Source organism: Rhamphochromis sp. 'chilingali', assembly GCF_963969265.1.
Source record: "Rhamphochromis sp. 'chilingali' genome assembly, chromosome: 12".
Classification (NCBI taxonomy): Eukaryota; Metazoa; Chordata; class Actinopteri; order Cichliformes; family Cichlidae; genus Rhamphochromis; species Rhamphochromis sp. 'chilingali'.
The window spans coordinates 10,326,922-10,345,674 of record NC_137939.1 but is presented as its reverse complement, the minus strand read 5'-3'; the positions used below and the strand labels follow the sequence as shown (position 1 = coordinate 10,345,674).

At 37.3% G+C, this 18,753-nt stretch overlaps 2 protein-coding genes across 4 annotated transcripts; one reads left to right on the top strand and one right to left on the bottom strand.

Annotated features, from left to right (window-relative positions):
• Positions 1-1,820: 1,820 nt before the first annotated feature.
• On the top strand, positions 1,821-14,428 carry LOC308406997 (uncharacterized protein). Of its 2 annotated transcripts, XM_080898355.1 has the most exons (5): positions 1,821-1,873; positions 11,029-12,071; positions 12,960-13,115; positions 13,354-13,449; positions 13,583-14,428. In XM_080898355.1, the coding sequence occupies exons 2-5, from the start codon at positions 11,037-11,039 to the stop codon at positions 13,898-13,900; spliced, it is 1,605 nt and encodes a 534-aa protein (XP_080754481.1). In that variant the 5' UTR covers positions 1,821-1,873; positions 11,029-11,036; the 3' UTR covers positions 13,901-14,428. The 2 variants fall into 2 exon arrangements, with proteins under 2 accessions (XP_080754481.1, XP_080754482.1); XM_080898356.1 differs by lacking the exons at positions 1,821-1,873; positions 11,029-12,071 and having other exon boundaries at positions 12,568-13,115.
• LOC308407611 (uncharacterized protein) lies at positions 4,665-9,653 on the bottom strand. Of its 2 annotated transcripts, none has more exons than XM_080899401.1 (4): positions 9,323-9,653; positions 7,748-7,802; positions 7,396-7,492; positions 4,665-5,645 (listed from the first exon to the last, which is right to left on the bottom strand). In XM_080899401.1, exons 2-4 carry the CDS (start codon positions 7,798-7,800, stop codon positions 5,328-5,330), a joined length of 468 nt encoding a protein of 155 aa, XP_080755527.1. In that variant the 5' UTR covers positions 7,801-7,802; positions 9,323-9,653; the 3' UTR covers positions 4,665-5,327. The 2 variants fall into 2 exon arrangements, with proteins under 2 accessions (XP_080755527.1, XP_080755526.1); XM_080899400.1 differs by having other exon boundaries at positions 4,666-5,645; positions 8,958-9,653.
• Positions 14,429-18,753: the final 4,325 nt, after the last annotated feature.

Genomic DNA, 18,753 nt, shown 5'->3' with positions numbered 1-18,753 from the left:
GGAAATAAATAAGTAGGATTGGCGTTGCACAACGTCTTTTGTGCAGAAACAAATAATGGTTGAAAACTGTGGAGGAGAATAACTCCGTGGTTGCCGATAATGTGAGCTCAAAAGGCACTGAGAGTGAGGTTTGTCAGGACTGAAATTAACTCAGAAAAGAAGTTGCTTCACTTGATAGCGCTGTTGAGTGCAAGACCTGTCAGCGGTCTGGTTTAGCATTTGAAACATCGCTACGTGTTTCCAAACCGCTGCATTTAATCTCAGAGAAAACTAACACAGAGAAGTAAAGCAAGTGTGTAAGTTAATCTCTGTATGTTTGCATAGTATTTCCATGCTGAGCTTAACAACCGATGTATGGAGCCACAGCTGGACTGGCTGTCGGAGTTTTGTATTGAGGGGGAAAGGAAGCGATTTGTTTTGTACTTCAGCTAGAATGAAAAAAGACACAAAGCTAGAGTTATTCGGTGTCTTCATGCTGAACAGCTAAAACTTCTTCCCTCATTCTCCCCCCTCCCTCTCCTGTTGCTACTTCAATCATGAAACTGATCGATTATCAGCTGATGGCTTTTCTGTCGCTAGTCCTGCCTCTCTTGTTTGTTAATCGCCCAGTTTGCGCTAGAAAGTGGAAAACGGCAGATAAACAACAGCAGCACGTTTAAGCTTGATAAGCTGTTGCTAGAATTTTTTAATATTACTTTCTAGTATCCGCTTGTGTTTTCTGAAGGCACAGCCGTAATAGCTGCTGGTCATGATATCAGTTTGTATATGTGGTGAGAAGGAAACATGAAGGTGAAACCAGGAGATGTTTTTACTGAATCATTAGAGCTGAACAGGTAATGAAGAAACAGGTTTACCTTTTAGGTGATATGGATGAGTTGAAGTTATGAACTGTTTCTGAGAGACAAATAACACCAGGATCCTTTTCTAAGTAGCTGACAGCTGGTAACTGTGCAGGGGCGGATCTAGCAAAGTGTTGTCAGGGGGCCAGGTAGGGCATTAACAAGGAAAGGGGGGCATAAATAATTTTCTTTCTTATTCTCATTTAAAATGTCTAGCTTTTAATAAATAATTATCTAAATCTTACAAGCAAAGTGGTGATCTGGTTAAATGTATAGAAATCCATTACTGTATGTAGTAAATATTAAGTCTAATATATACCCTAGTAATAGTAGTACATATAGCACTTTTTCCTTTGGGAAGGTACCATCTGTGCTGTCTGCAACTGTATTGAAGAAAAATGTTGAATCTAATTATTGTAGGAAAATAATTGTTTCTGTGCATTAAAGTCGATTACGTCAGTTAAGCATTATGAGGCAGAGGGTGGGGGGTGGTTTCCTAATATTTTTGCTGGGAGTTGGCAGCCCTATTAGTTAGGTTGTTTAATATTTCTATGTGCTGTTTAGAATACCTGAGTAAGGAGGATGGTGTAAGTTTTTTAGGTTGATCAGTATTGCTGAAGTATAAAATATTTTGGGTGCAGTGTATTTTTTGCATACAGGTATAACAGAATAGTTTTAATGTTTTTTTTTAAACTGAGTATGAACTTATACAAAATGTAGCAAAATATTTATTTAAAAACCCAGTTTTATTATAAAATACACTATATCGGATTCACATCGGCATCGGCAGATAATCAAAGTTATGATATCGGTATCGGACATAAAAAAAAAGTGGTATCGTGCCATCTGTAGTTTTTACAGAGGCACAAGTAAGATTTGTTTTGTTACAAGGGAGTATCATGAAGTGGCTTGGAAATGGTAATTGTTTGTCTTTCTAAAGTCCTCATTTTAATTTTTTGTATTTGTGTTCCTTTTCTGGCAGATTTTCTTCCCCTTGTGTGTTATTGTTTATTCAAGGAAACTGTGTTATTTTGGTAAGTACATGCAAATTCCTTACATATTTATCACGACAGTATTGCATTGACAAGTTTATCTATCTCATCTTAAGGGTTCTTGTGATTATTAATATTGATATTAATTAATATCAATTATTACATATGATTAATATAGTTTAAGAAAAGATGCCTCTATATTTTGTACAGTTTTTTTTTTTTTTTTTTTTTTTTTAAAGACTAGGGCGTAGAACACTGATTCCATGTGTTGCCAACAGTTCCCATCCTTTAGAGAAAATTATTTAAAGTTGAACATGAAAGTTGCTGGCTGTAACATATTAGTTTTTATTTTTTCCTTTTATTTGATTGTTCAATTGGCACTGTTATGGTATTGCTTTCTAACCTGATCAGATTTTAGGTGCACTCTAGATCAGTGTTTCCCAACCCTGTTCCTCAAAGACCTCTGTTCTGCATTTTTTTAGATGCCTCCTTGCATCGCCACACTGATTTGAACTAATGTTTAGCCTAATTTCTTCAAGTTGTGCACAAGTCTGTCACTGACACAGTTAATATGCCAGGGTGCACTGAAGCAGAGAAACATCAAAAATATGCAGGATGGGCATCCTCAAGCAACAGAGTTGGGAAAAGAATGCTCTAGATAATACAGCCTACAAGCATACTTCTAAGATGCATCCATTCTTGTAGGTTAACCACAGCTAAAGTTTTCTTTGTGTAAAGTACTAAGTGTGTTTTTTGTTTTTGTTTCAAATTTTCTCTCTTTGTTGTATGTCCAGTTTATGTGGAAGTGTAAAGACTGCAGTGCAGAAGTTTCTAGACGATCAGAACTTCTTAAGCACTATAGACTGAAACATAGTCATTTTGGGCGTGGCCATCACATTAAGTGCCTATATCCTCAGTGTCCATGTCTTTTAAAGACTTGGAATTCACTTCTGACACACTTGTCAAGGAATCATAGCAATACCCCAGAGCACTCTGACAAATTTACAACTTTTTCCTGTCAGTTATGTTGTTGTAGTGAATTAGGAACAGAGCGTGAATATTTTGTGCACATTAGCCGTCATTTAAAAAACAATGAGACAGTAACATGTATGTTTAAAGGTTGTGACTACAAATCAAATATTTACAGTACCTTTAAGTCACACAAAAGTCGCAAGCACAGTTTACACTCGCTGGTAGACTTCAAAGAGGATATTGTCAGAGGATCTTTTGCAACTGAAACTGCAGAGCATGTTGCTTCAAATGCTGAGGAATTGTGGGGTGACGAACAGCCTGTTGATTTAGAGACATCAAATTATCATGAAGACGTAGTTCAGCTAAAGCTTGCGGCAGTGTTATTAAAACTAGAAAATATTTTTCACGTTCCAAGTGCTGCAGTTGATGAACTTTTGGAGGAATTTCAGTATTTGTTGGGCACAGCATCTTTGTGTACGGCAGCAAAAGTTATCCAAGACACATTGAACAGTCACAGCTTGCAAATAGACCAGTCAGTCATTGAAGAACTTGCATCTGCACTGTGTACATCTAATCCTGTGTATAAATCAGTAGGTAAAGGTTGTCCCCTGGCAACATCCTTTAAGCGCAAAAATTTCTACAAGGAAAATTTTAAAGTTGTAGAGCCTGTAGAGTATGTGTTGGATGAAAAAAATAAAAGAACATTTCAGTATGTTCCAGTTTTAAAGGTTTTACAGCAGCTTTTCAGTGATTGCCACCTTCTTGCTAAGGTTTTGGATGGTAGTCGCATAACAGAACAAAGTGGGGAAGAAGTGATTTACAGGTCTTATAGGGAGGGGTTGTTTTTCAAAGAAAACAGTTTTTTATCAGCAGGTGAATTGCGAGTTTTACTGAATTTGTATATTGACGATTTTGAGATTTGCAATCCACTTGGCACTTCCCGTAAAAAGCACAAAATATGTGCCATATATTGGACTCTTAGCAATTTACCACCTGCTTGCCATTCATCACTGACTTCCATTTATCTGGCTTTACTCTGCAAGTCTGAAGATGTAAAGACATATGGATATGAAAAGATTCTAGAGCCGTTGTTGAGTGATCTTGTTACTTTGGAAAGTCAAGGGATTTTTATTGCACATCTTGGAGAATTTGTCAGGGGCACAATACAGTGTGTCATAGCAGATAATTTAGGAGCACACAGTATTTCTGGATTTATTGAGAGTTTTTCAGGTGAATACTTTTGCAGATGTTGTGAGGCCAAAAGATCTGATATTCAAGAAACAGAGGTTAGTTCAGGTGTGTTTACTCTGAGAAGCAAAGAGACACATGAAATGCATGTAAGTTCTGCACAGAGTAATGCAAAACCATGTCACGGTGTTAAAAGACGGTGTGTTTTCTCTGCACATCTCTCCCATTTCAGTGTTTGCAGTGGATATCCTCCAGATATTGCACATGACATATTTGAGGGCATATTACCAGTTGAGTTGGCATACTGCCTGAATATCTTAATTTTGAAAAAATATTTTACACTTGACAGCCTCAATGAGTCCATTCTGACATTTCCCTACAAATGGGCAGACAAGAGTAATCGCCCTCATGCTATTCCCACACTGTAAAACCTAATAAGTTCACAGAACTCAAAAATTGTTGTGTAACAGATTACACAACAATTTTTTAGTGATGTTTTTAAAAGTTTTAAGTTTAACTAAAATAAAAATTATAGTTGCAGTTGCCTTAAATTACCTCAATGTTAACTCATAAATGTTGATATTCCTCAACTTATAATTAGGGAGTAATAAACTCAAAATGTTCAATATTTTTCAACTTAATTAAGGTGGGAAATACACTTAAAATATTTTACATATTGCAACTCATACGATGTGGGAAATAAACTCAAACTTTTTCATATTTTCTAACTTATAATATGGGAAATAACACTTAATCTTCAATATTTTTAAAATACTGTGGGAAATACACTTACAAATAATTCTAAACTGTTTGCCCAGTAAATTATAATCAGCTAAAAGTGTTAGAAAACATGAAAGTAACAACACTAACAATTTAACAACTTTTTATTAAACACAATGTGCTTTTAAAAAGGCACAAACAACAGAGCTCACTCATAAAAAAGTGCTTCATAAATAAAACAAGAGAAAAAGACTCCAAGGGTCTCCATCTCAATTCTAAAATTCAATAACATTTTCAGTATTAACAGCAATTGCAGCTATTAGAACATTGAGGCATTTAACACTTACTGTACCTTGACAGCTGCAGCTCACTTTCTTTTTTAAAAATACATTAAAAAAAAAAAAAAAACAGTACTGGTTTCCACTGCTGTACTTATAGGGAACAAACATCAAGGCAGTGCATTTACGTATTAGGCAACAGAACATTAAACATGAATAGTGAACTGAACAGTCATTCATCTTAAATGTGAGGTAGAAGAGGCAAATGATTAGGAAAAACAAACAAACAAAAAAACTTCCTCAATACTCAGCTCAACAAGTAGTCCATTGTGAGTGATTCACTCATTGAACAAATCATTCTTCAGCATCAGTAGACGCCCTTTCAGTGGTTTGTTGTCCTCAAGGCACATCACAACCTTCTGGATAAATGTGAATGTAAGCTCAAGTTTCTTTGGGTATTGTAGGTCTAGTGCATAGATGTACCCAAAGAGCAGGAGAAATGACTCAGCCAGATTTGTGGGACCATTCACAAGTATTTCATCCTCAACGACGATGCAGATGCTTTCGGGACTGAAGAGGGCCGAATCAGTAGTGTCATCCGTGACAACTGTCAGCAGAGCCACAGGAGTGTCAGTGAGGTCTGGACCATCTGCTGACTGCAAAACAAAAATAATACAAGAACGAGTTCAGCCCCACAAGGACACAAATCATGCTATTGATTAGAGGTGTGAATCTTCATAAGTCACACGTTTCTTTTAGGATTATAATTAGGGCTGGGTATCGTCACTGATTTCTAGAATCGATTCAATTCCGATTCACAAGGTCCCGAATCGCTTCGATCCACGATTCGATTTAATTCTGGGAAATTTTGACAGTCAGAAATATAATTCAGATCAGTACATTTACATATTTTTGTATCAATAAAAAGGAAGCTGACACACGCAAGACTTTATCAAAGGTGTGAGCGTCACAGCAGATGCCTTTGTGTCAAAGTAGCTGAGAATAAAACACAGAAAAACATGTAGGTGATTTTCCTGGCCTGGGATTTTATAAAAATATTCTGCAGTACATCAAAAACGAAAGAAAACCATTAATCAACATATGAACATTACCTCTGACGTTACAGCGGTTTTATTAGACACACGGCTAAGCGTTTTGCATTTTGAATAATTTTAAAAAGTTTAAATTTGTTCAGTATTGAACAGCAGAAATTAGGTTTTCTTTTCGGAAGAATGTAAAGGGGAAAAAAACAGCGGCCGACAGCGCTGTAAGCAACAGTAGACTTGTGCGTAACAAGCAAGCGAATAATGAAGAAAGCGAAACTGTTCTTGAAGTACAGAGAGAGAGAGAGAGAGAGAGAGAGAGAGAGAGAGAGAGAGAGAGAGAGAGAGAGAGAGAGATGGAAGCAAAACAGTAAAAGTCAGAGTGAATTCACGATGATGTTTATGTGAAGCGTTTGGATCTTCTTTTGCTGCTGGTTCGGTCAATATTGTTGGAGAGAGATCAAACTAACAGCTTTAGAATCAGCGCATAAAGGGCGTGAACACAAAGCGCGGACCCGCCGACAGATCAGAATCAGCGAGCTGTCGGCTTTCAGCCCCGACCGTGAGAAAGGCGACATCTAACTGATTCTGATCCGCGGGTCGCGCTGTGTGTTTACGTCTATGTGCAGAATCCGTGTACCTGCTCTCATTTACTGTCTTAACTGTTTGGTGGTTCTTGAAATTTTGTGAGATGTCACCTGAGATTCTGGCATTTCGGGCAAAATAAATTTATATTAAAAAATCGATTCAGGATTTTAATGAATCGATTTTACGTTTGCTTAGGCTGCTGCCCCCGCGACCTGGCTCCGGATAAAGCGGATGAAGATGGATGGATGGATTTTACGTTATCCAAGCCAGAATCGATTTTAATCGATGAATCGATTATAAAAACCCACCCCTAATTATAATGTCAACGATTTAATTTGATATTGCATTATCATGATGCATTACAATAATCTTAATTTGGGTTTGGTTTCAAAACATATGTTTAAATAAGTGTTTTCAATAATAAATATATGCCAAGATATTTGTTTTTGTTATTTATCAAACATTTCTCTGACCACAACATGGCACCTCCAAAAAAATAGAACACTTGAATTTTAAAAAGGGAGATAGATTATTATACAAAAAAAATCTGCGGATAAAAACTTTCAACTATTTTCATGTTTTCTGGTTTATGCGTAACAATCTTCTTGCAATCTTATTCAACAATAGTTGATATATGGGAGAAAACAAGTCAGATGAGGACTGTGTTGAACCTCCTTCCTGATATACACCCTGGTTCTCCTTGAGTTCTGAGCGATGTCATATGTTCGACTGAACAGCTAGGCAAAGGGGTTGATGCTGAGGCCAGTACACTTACATCACAAGTCCTGAATAACGTGGAGGCATCTTCACGCAGGTACACAGGAAGTGCAAGAAGGACAAGGGCCCGTCTTGTATTTACATCATGCTTGTTCCTAGATGAACATACAATATCTATTAGAATAGTATTTACACAAATGCAGAGTAAAAACAAAGTGTTGGATAGCCATGTTCTGATTGTCATTGTTATAGATCAGGGGTGTCCAAACTTTTTGTGTAACGGGCTAAACCTGTCAATCTTGAAGGGTAACCCAAAAAAATCTAAAAATTTTGAATAATTCAGGGCAAAATTCTCTAGTTTCTTTGTATTTATTTTTTATTTAAATTAGGACACAAATTATAAAACTCACCCACTGACAACTGGTGAAATGTTGATTCTCTGTAGCGCTCCTTGCAGTCTCATATCTGTAAACAATATGTGCACAAAGACGACTTATTAATGTTCAAAAACATTTTTTGCACAACACACACACGTAGTCAGCTGATCTCATCTTATGCAGATCTGCTCCTTGATCAAGTGACATTTGTCCAGATTTTTGGCACGAGTGACGTCGAATCAGCACAGCAGCTGGATGGCCCGATTTACATACCCAGCGCAGCTGATACTCACCACAATAATTTACTAAGATTATATGCACTCCTGTTATTAAGTCCAGTTCAGTCTGTTAATGTTAACCGTTTCAAACTAATGTTAATAGGTGTGTTGCTAAGCTTAATAACTTAAATAACAAACTTGAAATTTACCCGTCCTATTTTCCCTTTTATTGTTTTTTCTCTGTGCTGTAAATCTTCTATCTAAGAAGAAATCTGAGGCTCCTGTTCTGAAAATAAGCTACCAAAGCTTTTTCTGAATGAATCAATAAAGATCCATTTATGGAAAGCTGTGATGAAGGCAGTTTTGTCTTTAATTATATTCAACAATATAACATATTCGACCACTTTTAAGTGATTTTGTGATCTTTAATACACTAAAGTTAAGGTTATTTACCCAATTTCTAGTAAGTGGTCCTCAGTGAAAAAAGTTTGGACACCCCAGCCTTACAGGTTAGGGAGTATTTGTGATCCGCACAGTCTGCATCAATGATTTTTTCTTAGCCTGGGAGCAGAACGCGGCTCTTTATTTTCATTTCATTTCATTTATCTATCAAAGATCGATAGGGTCTGGCTTAAAGGTGTCAAGGAGGCGCCTCAGTCTGGCTGGCTGAGCCTTGTCGAATTAGCGCGAACAATTTAGCTGAACTTCTTTCGTAGCACCGAGTTCGACCAGTGTATAATGTTAGGCTGAATCAGGCGATGCGTTTTTCCGCAAGCCTTGACTTGTAGAGCTCGCTTAGTGGAATACCCCTCTAAACTGTTAAAAGGATTTCGAGATTATCTCACAACCACACATTTGAGACTACGAAAAAATACAAACATGTGTCTAATTACCATCATGATAACACACTCATGTTGTTTATTATTGTTCGCTTCATGCTAGCGCACACACACACACACACACAGCTCAACAGCGTAAACTACTGACTGTGTAACACGGACACTTATTGAAATAAGTATACTCACAATACGCACGTGCATTACCGGCGAATACGACAACCGGTAGAAACGGACAGTGGAAAGTTTTAGTAGAAAGTTCAAATGCATGGAGGTAGAACTGCCACCGTCAACTTCCCGGGCAAGAATACAATGCATTATGGGAAATGTTGTCCCCCACGGAAAACCGCCAAAACGTTACACCATTCTAATTTGAAATAACATTACGTATTTGTCACATTCGAAAATTTCTAAAATTACAATTACTTGGATTCGAATTCATTTATAACAAACATTCACTGTGCACAAAGTACGAATATATTTCCAGTAAAAAATAAAAAAAAGAATGTTTATCGAAATTAAATTTAAACAAAACAAAAACACGTTAGACTTACCAAATTTATGGCAGTTGATGAAAAGAAATAAGGTGGTGGTCGTGGTGGGTTGAAGTTGGGGACTCTTAATCCACACGTCTGGCCAAATCTTCCCCGCATCAAGGTAAATTCAAGATGGCTGACTCAGCTTTCCTGAAGGAGCGACAAGACTCCACCCACCAGAACGTCACTAATATATGCTTCTTAAACTTTTTGAGCGTTCCAAACAAATTAGCTAAAAGATATTGAGCCCTATTCAATTAAAGCTGCATAAAAGCCAACAGAGCTCAATACTTTATAGTTTGCTTAACTACAAAACGACATTTGAGTGTTATGAGCTTATTAGTTATGAGCTAGGACAACTGTTAGGGATTACAGTGCAGGACTTTCATGCAGAACAAAAGCATTGGAGGAAATGCTCATGAAAATTGGAGTCTCTTACGATTCCTTCCATTGTTGGTAGGACACTTGGTACCTCCAGATGAAACAGCTTGGCAGGTAATTTTGGACCTAAAGGACGTTGTTGAACTAGTTGTTGCACCAGTACACACAGAACAATCAATTGCTTTCCTTGAGTCTAGAGTCTCTGACCACAGATGTAGGTTGAAAGAGCTGTTTCCAGGACTGAAGCTGTTACCAAAACATCATTTTGTGGAGCATTATCCACAGATGATTAAATTCTTTGGGCCACTTGTTGGCATGTGGACCATGAGGTTCGAGGCAAAGCACAGTTTTTTCAAACAGGTTGTTCGTCACACACGGTGCTTTAAAAATGTGCTACTGTCACTGGCAGTGAAACATCAGTTCATGATGGTATACCACTTGGAGTCTGTCACAACTGTAAGGCCGAGCCTAACTGTCTCAGCTGTTTCTACTGTCTCTGTTGACATTCTGCATCATGATGTACAGCGAGACTTGAGGATTAAATTCCCTGATATTACCCATATTCAGCTCACAAAGAATGCTTCTGTAAATGGAACAAACTACAGGCCTGGCATGATTGTAGTTTATGGCTGCTCTGCTGGATTGCCTGAATTTGCAGAAGTTGTCCAAATGGTTGTTGTGGAGGAAAACCTGAGCTTCATTGTCAAAGAGATGGGTGCCTGGTATAGGGAGCATTTTAGAGGTTTTGAACTTTTTCCCACATCACACATCTCCCTCGTTGATCTTGGTGCCTTGGTAGACCAGTACCCCTTGGCAGATTACAGGATTGGAGGCCGGCGAATGGTCATACTTAAAAGATTCATTCATATAGAAGGTAGTAAATGTTGTCTTCAATTGCATGTGTTCAGTTGCATGTGTTCAGTTGCAGTTATCTTCATGGCAACAGGAGGGGTACCACAAATGTTTAGCTTATTTTTAATAAAGATTGGATACTTCCCACAAGGGTAATATTTTTTTTTTCCATTACATTTGAGTTCTTTTGGCCAAACATGCCTCATGTTGTCATGTGTCTTAAAAAAAACATCATTGATGATGCTCAAAACATTTTGATAAAGGATGAATTGCAACACATACCACTAAAAGCAAAGTGACACTTTTTGAGGATTCTGGCTGACGTATGCAAAAAAAAACCCCCAGTATGAAGCTATAGAATAAAATTAAATAAACTGCTTTTTACCCGTAAAACCTGTGTTGCAGTTCTGCACTCTTGTGCTCCCTAATAAAATTATTCAATGCAAAGTATTTTAACTTTTTTTTTTTCTTCTAATGTCTTTAAAAATCAGATTGAAGAATGGCAGAGCAGCTGAAGCTGAGAGTCATCGTGGCAGATGATGATTTTAGGAGACTTGACGTTCCATCTGGGATGCCAAGAACTTTGACTGATCTTCAGAGCACAATTTGCCAAGCATTTGGAATTGAAAGAGACTTTCGTATTCAATTCATGGATCCTGACTTCAATAATGAGTTTATGAACATAACATCAATGCAAGACATTCAAGACCGAAGTACAATCAAACTTGTGTACATGGCAAATCTGGATACAAGTGCAACTTTGTCAAAGCAGTATCCCACATGCAGTCTTGACTCCTCTGCAAGTCCAGAAAGCATTCAAAGAAACTCCAGTCTCTCATCGTCTTCATCCAACTCAGACAGCACCATAATTCTACCACAGTCAGACAGTGAGCTGAGATCATGTGCATGGCCTCGCGAGTTTACTATTCCTCGATTTTCATTCAATGTAGAGGTGCAACTTCAGCGTGGAAATGAGACCTTCAGAGAAACTGGAACTCGGCTCAAGATTACTCCAGGTGTTAAATCTGACATCTTAGAGAAGCTAGCTGAGGCGATTTTTCAGTTTACTGCTTATCCTCAAAATTACCAAATAGATGAAGTTGCAGGGGCACTGATCAAAAAATTCCCTTGTCTGCGAGAGCCATCTGCCACAGGTTACTATGGCTGGATGATTAGCCTGAAATATAAGATGGCTAATTACAGGACAAAGATGCGCAACATTGACTGTCCTGAAGTGACTATAAATGCTTTGAAAAACAAATCCAGTGATGATTGCCTCCCAGCCAAAAATGTTAAGAAACCTAAAAAGGCTGAGGTCAATTTTTGTCCATTACACCCAGCTGGCGAAACGGATGACAGTCTAGAAAACATCAGGGTTGAGCTTTTGACCGACGTCAGACGAAGAAACAGTGCCTCAGATGTAAGACAGAAGATGTCAAGAACATTTTCCTACCGTAGACAAGAGGTGGTGCAGGGAAGTCCAACCGCTGGGGAGTTTAAAGCTAGGTGGCCTGCACTTTTCCAGATTAATGAGGTAAAGGCATGCTTTTTTTTTTTTTTGCTGAGTTTGCTTTTCAGTAATTCCTTATGTTATACATTAATTAATCTGGGCCACTTGGATTAAGACGATCCCAAATATAGGTATAAAGAGGCTGGCATTTATAGTGATTGACCTGTGTACCGTACAGAGTATTTATTTGAGCAGCACTTAAAATACAAGTTGTGTATGAAAAACATAAGTGACTTAAAGTGTAGAAACATGAATAAAATAAATTTTTGATTTTTCTTATAAATAAAAAATATTTGATTGTTTAAGTAAGTTTGCACTACATATAACCAACTACATATACCCAAACTATTTTATCGTGAGTTTGATTATTGAAATGATTGATTAATCATCTCAATAATGAATAGAGTGAAATCAGATTATCAATTGTGAATTAACCTAAAACCTTTTATTTAGCTATTAGTTTTTAGTTAGCCTCAGATTGTTAAAAGCATGTGCTAAACAAATGTAAATTAAAAATGTGATGAACAAACTTTGTTGCTCATAAGATAAAAAAAATAAATGGGTCAAGTTAAAACCCCTAAGACCTCTCACCACCAAGAGGTGCTGACCTCACAGGCGAGACACTCCCACCAGCGGACAAAGAGCACAGGAAAATGTGTTGCCAACCACCTGAAACAGACAAATATCTGCTTTTTAAAACCCTTTAAACCCGCTAAATGGACTGATGCCATTCATTTCTTCTTTGATTAACAGTAGTAACATCCTTCATGCACTGTATACTAACCCATATGCTAATTATGCTTTATGAAGTGATGGCAATTGCATTGTAGCATTTAATGAAGAAATAACAAAATAATCATACCAATGATTAAGCACCAGTCTTCTTTTTTTCTCTCTGTGTGTGTGATACAGGTAAATGCTGAATTCCAGCGTATTACAACACTTCAACTGGAGACGACCTTTGCGGCACAGTTAGACAGAATTACACCTCAGCTGATGACAGTTTTCCAGAAGAAGGGCGGTGTTTCTGGGCAGAAACTTGCCCACCACTTGCAGATCATGCAAGAGGTAAATCTGAATATTGCAAATTCTATTTGGATTTAATTTGTCTTAAGTGGCAGGTCACTGGTGAGTCAAATAAGCCATTTTAGGTGACCGGCCAAGCAATCTAAATTTTGAAATTTTCATATATAAATTTTATTTACTATGTTTGAACTGACTTATGATAAAATTTACTTATTGCGAATGTCAGACATTGTTGTTGTTTTTTTCCAAATTGGTTTAATCAGCAACTCTCTTTAAACAGGCTGAAAGTGATGTTAAAGTGAAAAGGCAAGCAGTTCTCAGGGCACTTTGCCTCTACCTTGGTGAAGAGGACGGAAGCCTTATTCGGGAGTACTTGGTAAGTCATTGTTAGCAAGTCATCTATACACACACTTCTTAGATAGATATTTACACACACACACAAACGACTAGATTGGAATTTAATTGTAGAGTTAATTGTTTTTCTTTTACCTTTTTTATTAAATGTTTAGGACATTGAAGGAGATGACATCCAGAGAGGCCTAAAGAAGCACACCATGGGCATTTATGTCATCAACAAGGAGGATGGACAAAATGGACATTATGATGACATTGGAATATTTGTTGAAGGGGAGATAGTCATGGACAACATTGGATCTCCGGCCCAAGCTTGTGCATTGATGCTTGGAGTAATCTATGCACTAAACCTAGCCTACCCCAAGGAATTGAGGCACTATTATGAATTCATTCAGAAAGTGTTGATGGGATTGGATGGGGAAAAGCTCTCCCCCAAAGTCCTTGGGCTGAAGAACAAAATTGCTACTGGATAGGAAGATTTCTAAAACCACACATCCATTTACATTTTGTTATGTAAATTACCAATGACTGGTGCTCTTGTGAATAGGAGTGAAACATTTGTATAACCATCATTCGTTCTCACGTTCTGTGTTATGTTTTGATTGAACATTTTAACTTTCAATAATGAATGTTTCGCATTTGGTACATTTGAGTAGCTTGAAGAGCAACTTTGTAATTATTCAGTTTACTGAAGCAATTTTTCTTTATTCCGGTCCTTGATAGCTGCTGACCTATAATCAGTGTTAACTCACCAGAACAGCAAGTCTGAAACTTTGGTTATTTTGTGGATGCATCAGTTTCTAATTGTGATACTTTATACCGCTGGCAGTGTTTTATTCTTTGTTAGAGGAAGAGAAACATTGGTTAACATTTCTCTTGTCTGTTGTTCCTGTTTTATTTGAATAGAGCTTTTTAAAGCTATTAGTTCATAGACAAAAGTTTTGTAATTTGCATTATACAAATTACAGCAATTTCCCTTACATGTGGATTCTTATTCTGTTTGCAACAAATTTTGCATTAATAAATGATGTGAAAGAATTTTGTTGTTTTCATTATTGGCGTTATTAAAAACTACAAATCAGGGTAAGCAATATTTTTTTTTAAAGTAAAATTTACTTAATTGAAATAGAGAGAAATTAACAATTTTATTGATTTGAATATAACTTTGGGACATAAGTTTAAAGGAAACAAATTATTCTGGTACACTTAACACAACCTTAGTTGGAATTACTAATATTATTTGACTAAGTCGTATCCACAACAGTTAAGTTAAAGTAGCTTAAAAATATATGTTGGCTTTACTCGCTTAAATTAAATTCTGTGTACTTAAAAAATATTTCTGGATTCAAACAAATTTATTTCGTGCAACCACTTGTCATAAAAAAATTTAGTAAATTGAACAAAACATTTTTTTTCAGTGTAGGTTAACTGTTTTCCTCTCAAACCTCTCTCTTTGCTGATGGCATTGTCTTTTATTGTAACGCCTTTTGAGATCCAAAAATAACTTTGACTCATTAATGAATCAGCACGATATTATTGCAATGATCATCAGCTTCACATGTGAATACAGAGTGAAGATGCATGTTTATACATATGCAGTCCTGTGAAAAACTAAGTACACCCCTATTGCCCGTAAGCTCACAGGTGCTGCTAGTCAGCTGCACTTGATCAAAGGATCATCGGCGAGTGTGAGCACTTCTATAAAAGCTGACGTTTTGGAAGTTTGCTGGACTAGAGCATTCAGGTGTACACAATATCACAATTTTCCCACTAACCCCAAGGTCAGACCGAGCAATGCTCACAGAAACTGCAAAAAAGCCAACAGCTACATCTCAGTCTCGACAGGCCTCAGTTGGCATGTTAAATGTTAAAGTTCAAGACTGAACAAAACGTATTCGGAAGTGTTGCCAGCTGAAAGTTTCTTCTTGCTAAAATCAACGTGGCAGGATGGCTTAAGTTTGCAAAGTTTTGTCTGAATAAAGCACAAGACTTCTTGAGCAGTGTCTTGTTGAAAAAATGAGACCATTATTTTTCTCCCATCTTATCCTTCTGAGTCAACCCTTTTCTTTTTGTCTCTAGTGTCTCATGTTTAGTTTATTTCCCTTCCTCTCTCATTGTCTTTGATTATTGTCACCTATGTCTCGTTACCTCTCTGTGTCCACTTCCGCTAACAACCTTGTGTGTATTTAAGTCCTGATTTTCCTTTTCCCCAGTGTCTGTTGCACTCACCTCTCAGTGTTTCGAGACAGTGGTGGCTTCCATTTGCTTTTCTGATGGACTTTTCACCCGCCAAAATCCAAAGCTTGCTTTTTGTTTAGATTGCCTGTCTCCTTGTGTCTGGATGTGGGTCCTAAACTCTAATTTATGATGATAAACATTTTTAAGCTAATAAAGGTATTATATGTATAGAGCAGCAGAAAAGCCAAAAGGAATAGTAGCATGCATACTGATACCATGTCATAACTATTGTTATTATAAATGTCCCTTTTTGCTTTCCCCATTGCCTAAACTAAAAAAATATTCTAAAAAAAATCAATTCTGTATTATTGACAGAGAAAAGTAAAGTTAGTGAATCACTACATTATTTCAATCTTCCAAAATCTCAACCTATCTTTTCAAGGTTGAAATTTAAACTATATAGCTATAACCATGTTACCACAGGTCATTCAAATACAGCTAATCCACAGCAGTCAACATCAATAGCTTTTTTCTTTAAGAGCAACAAAAAAAAAGAAGTTACTTTTAATTTAACTTTTTCTTGGTGCTTATATACACAGACACATATGCTAGCATAGAAAATGAAGGCTTTTAATAGAATAACAATAGAATTTATTTTATCATAATCTGTTCCCAGTATAAACCAATTAATTAGCTTAAACCTGTTTATTTTGAAAAACCGCTAATGCTCTGCCCAGTGTTGGGACTAACTCGTTATTAAGTAACACGTTACAGTAACTACGTTATTATTGTGGTAACGAGCATGGTAACTAGTTATTATGCCAAAACCAGGAACTCGTTATTCGTTACTTCGTGTGGTGGCTATCGCTTCTACAGATTCAATAACATTAGCAAGTGGTGGAGGCCAGCAGGTGGATGAGGGAAAGGGGAGGCAAGAGGAGAGACCCGAAGCGGCCGCCCGTCCGAGTATCAGGTGAACTGAACTTCAGGTAAGAAGACCTGTAGTCTATCTGGGTCAGATACCAAGTTTAGGTGTAGTTTATTTTCGTTATGCTGACTTTTTCCGTACTGCGTGCTAGCTAGCATAACAGAGTTTCTATACAGCTGGGTGGGTGCTATGATGTTACTGATGTTGAACTTTATTTTGTTCATAAGGTTAATTATTAGAGTTGCCAACCATCCCGTAAAAAACGGAATCGTCTCGTATTCAGAGAAAATATTGCGCGTTTTCGTATTGAGGTGAAAAGAAACACAGTTTCATTCTCCCCCCTCCCTCTCCTGTTTCTACTTCAATCATGAAACTGATCAATGATCAGCTGATCGGCTTTTCTCTCTTGTTTGTTTATCGCCCACTTTGCGCCAGAAAGAGGAAACCAGCGGAGGTCACGCTAAACAACAGCAGCACGTTTAAGCTTGATCAGCTGTTGTTAGAATTTACTTTCTAGTATCAGCTGGTGTTTGCTGGAGCCACAGCTGTGAAAGCTGCTGGTCATGATGTCGGTTTGGTTATCTGATGAGAGGGAAACATGAAGATAAAACCAGGAGATGTCCTTACTGAATCATCAGAGCTGATGGAGAAACAGGTTTACCTTTTAGGTGACATGAATGAGTTGAAGGGAAGTTATGAACTGTTTCTGAGAGATAAATAACATCAGGATGTATGCTGTATGCAGCTCATCTGCAGTCTGGTGTTACCTACATCTTCCTATTCAGAAGGCGGAATTTCCGAGTCCTGAGTACAATCGAAACCACCACGACTGCAGTTTTTGTGTTGGATGTAAAAAGCAGGCTAGAATCATGGCGGCGGTCAACGATCCAGGCGTGGGATTTCTCTTGTGGAAATATGCACATTATCTTTTCCTTTCTATTGATAGGTGGCACAGTGCACTTGTGGCAAGTAAGCAAGCTAGAAGACTGGCAATCTTGCTGGGTATCCAGTTACGGAAGCAACACATTAACAAGAGAATTCTGAGTAAAACCAAAGTTACTTTCCCTAGTAACTAGTTACTTTGAAAGTAACGAGTAACTTGAAGTAACTGAGTTACTTTTGATAGAAGTAACTAGAAATGTATCTAAGTTACTAATTTAAAGTAACTTACCCAACACTAGCTCTGACAGAAAACGTTAGAAAATGTAGTTTTTTGGTCACTGTCTGTAATAACAGTGATTGAGTAATATTCCTCTCTATGTCACCATGACTGGTTGCATTGTTTTTTTACAATTTCATTTGGAAGATTATTATGATTACCCAATTGTGGCATCTTTAACAAGCAAGTTAAGACTAAGTTAAAAATCAGCAACTCGTTAGCTGAAAGTTTTAAGCTTGTTTTAAACACACCAGAAGAGGTCATTTAAATATGAGGTCTTTGAGATGGTTGAACTACAAACCAGTGCTTGGCCAGACTCATGAAATCTTCCTGCCAATCCTTTAGCACACTGAAATCAATCAATCAATCAATCAATCAATCAATCAATCAACACCTATTGTCATGGAAATGTTAACATCCACTGAGGTAATCTGGGAAATGATTTGAGCTGGTGTTATTACCCCCATCCTTTTCCTCACCATGAAGCTTTAAATTTGATTACTGCAAATGTAATTAACAACAAACTCTGTGTTGACCTCAGAGATTAACTTTTGTGTAATATTTCATTAACTCTGTCAAAAGGCTGCGAGGGTTCTGTCACCCATGGAGCAGTGTCAATGTACAGCGTGCCACTCACTGAGGATTATGATTTTGGTCATGCAGTATTTTTGTCTGTACTCCTTTTTTTGGTCATTATCTAAAGACCACTGGCCTGATAATGTCCACATAACATTGCAAATCAGAGTGAGAGTCTGGCTGTTACAGTACTCTAAATCTAATCCTTTTTTTTCTGCCATTTTCTTGTGTATGTAAGCCTCAAAGACCATAAAATCAGAGACTTCATTGCTAGGCAACTAGTCTCTGCACAGAGATGGGGAGGGTTTTCTGTGTTTACTGCCAGAGATCTGCTGCTAGTGGGAGTTTCAGCCTCTCCAAAAGAGAATACATAAAGCAGATACCGGTGATTTATGAAGACTTTAAATAGTTCCAAGTAATTGCAGCATCCCACAGGAACATGTATAACTTGACCATATTAGAGGTGTGTTGTAGCCCATATTGTT

Coding starts and splice junctions, on each gene's coding strand:
- LOC308406997 (XM_080898355.1), top strand. CDS start 11,037: ATGGCAGAGCAGCTGAAGCTGAGAGTCATCGTGGCAGATGATGATTTT. Junction 13,116..13,353: donor ACTTGCAGATCATGCAAGAG/GTAAATCTGAAT, acceptor CTCTTTAAACAG/GCTGAAAGTGATGTTAAAGT. Junction 13,450..13,582: donor GCCTTATTCGGGAGTACTTG/GTAAGTCATTGT, acceptor TTAAATGTTTAG/GACATTGAAGGAGATGACAT.
- LOC308407611 (XM_080899401.1), bottom strand. CDS start 7,800: ATGAGACTGCAAGGAGCGCTACAGAGAATCAACATTTCACCAGTTGTC. Junction 7,493..7,747: donor ATTTCACCAGTTGTCAGTGG/GTGAGTTTTATA, acceptor ATGTTCATCTAG/GAACAAGCATGATGTAAATA. Junction 5,646..7,395: donor CGTTATTCAGGACTTGTGAT/GTAAGTGTACTG, acceptor TTTGTTTTGCAG/TCAGCAGATGGTCCAGACCT.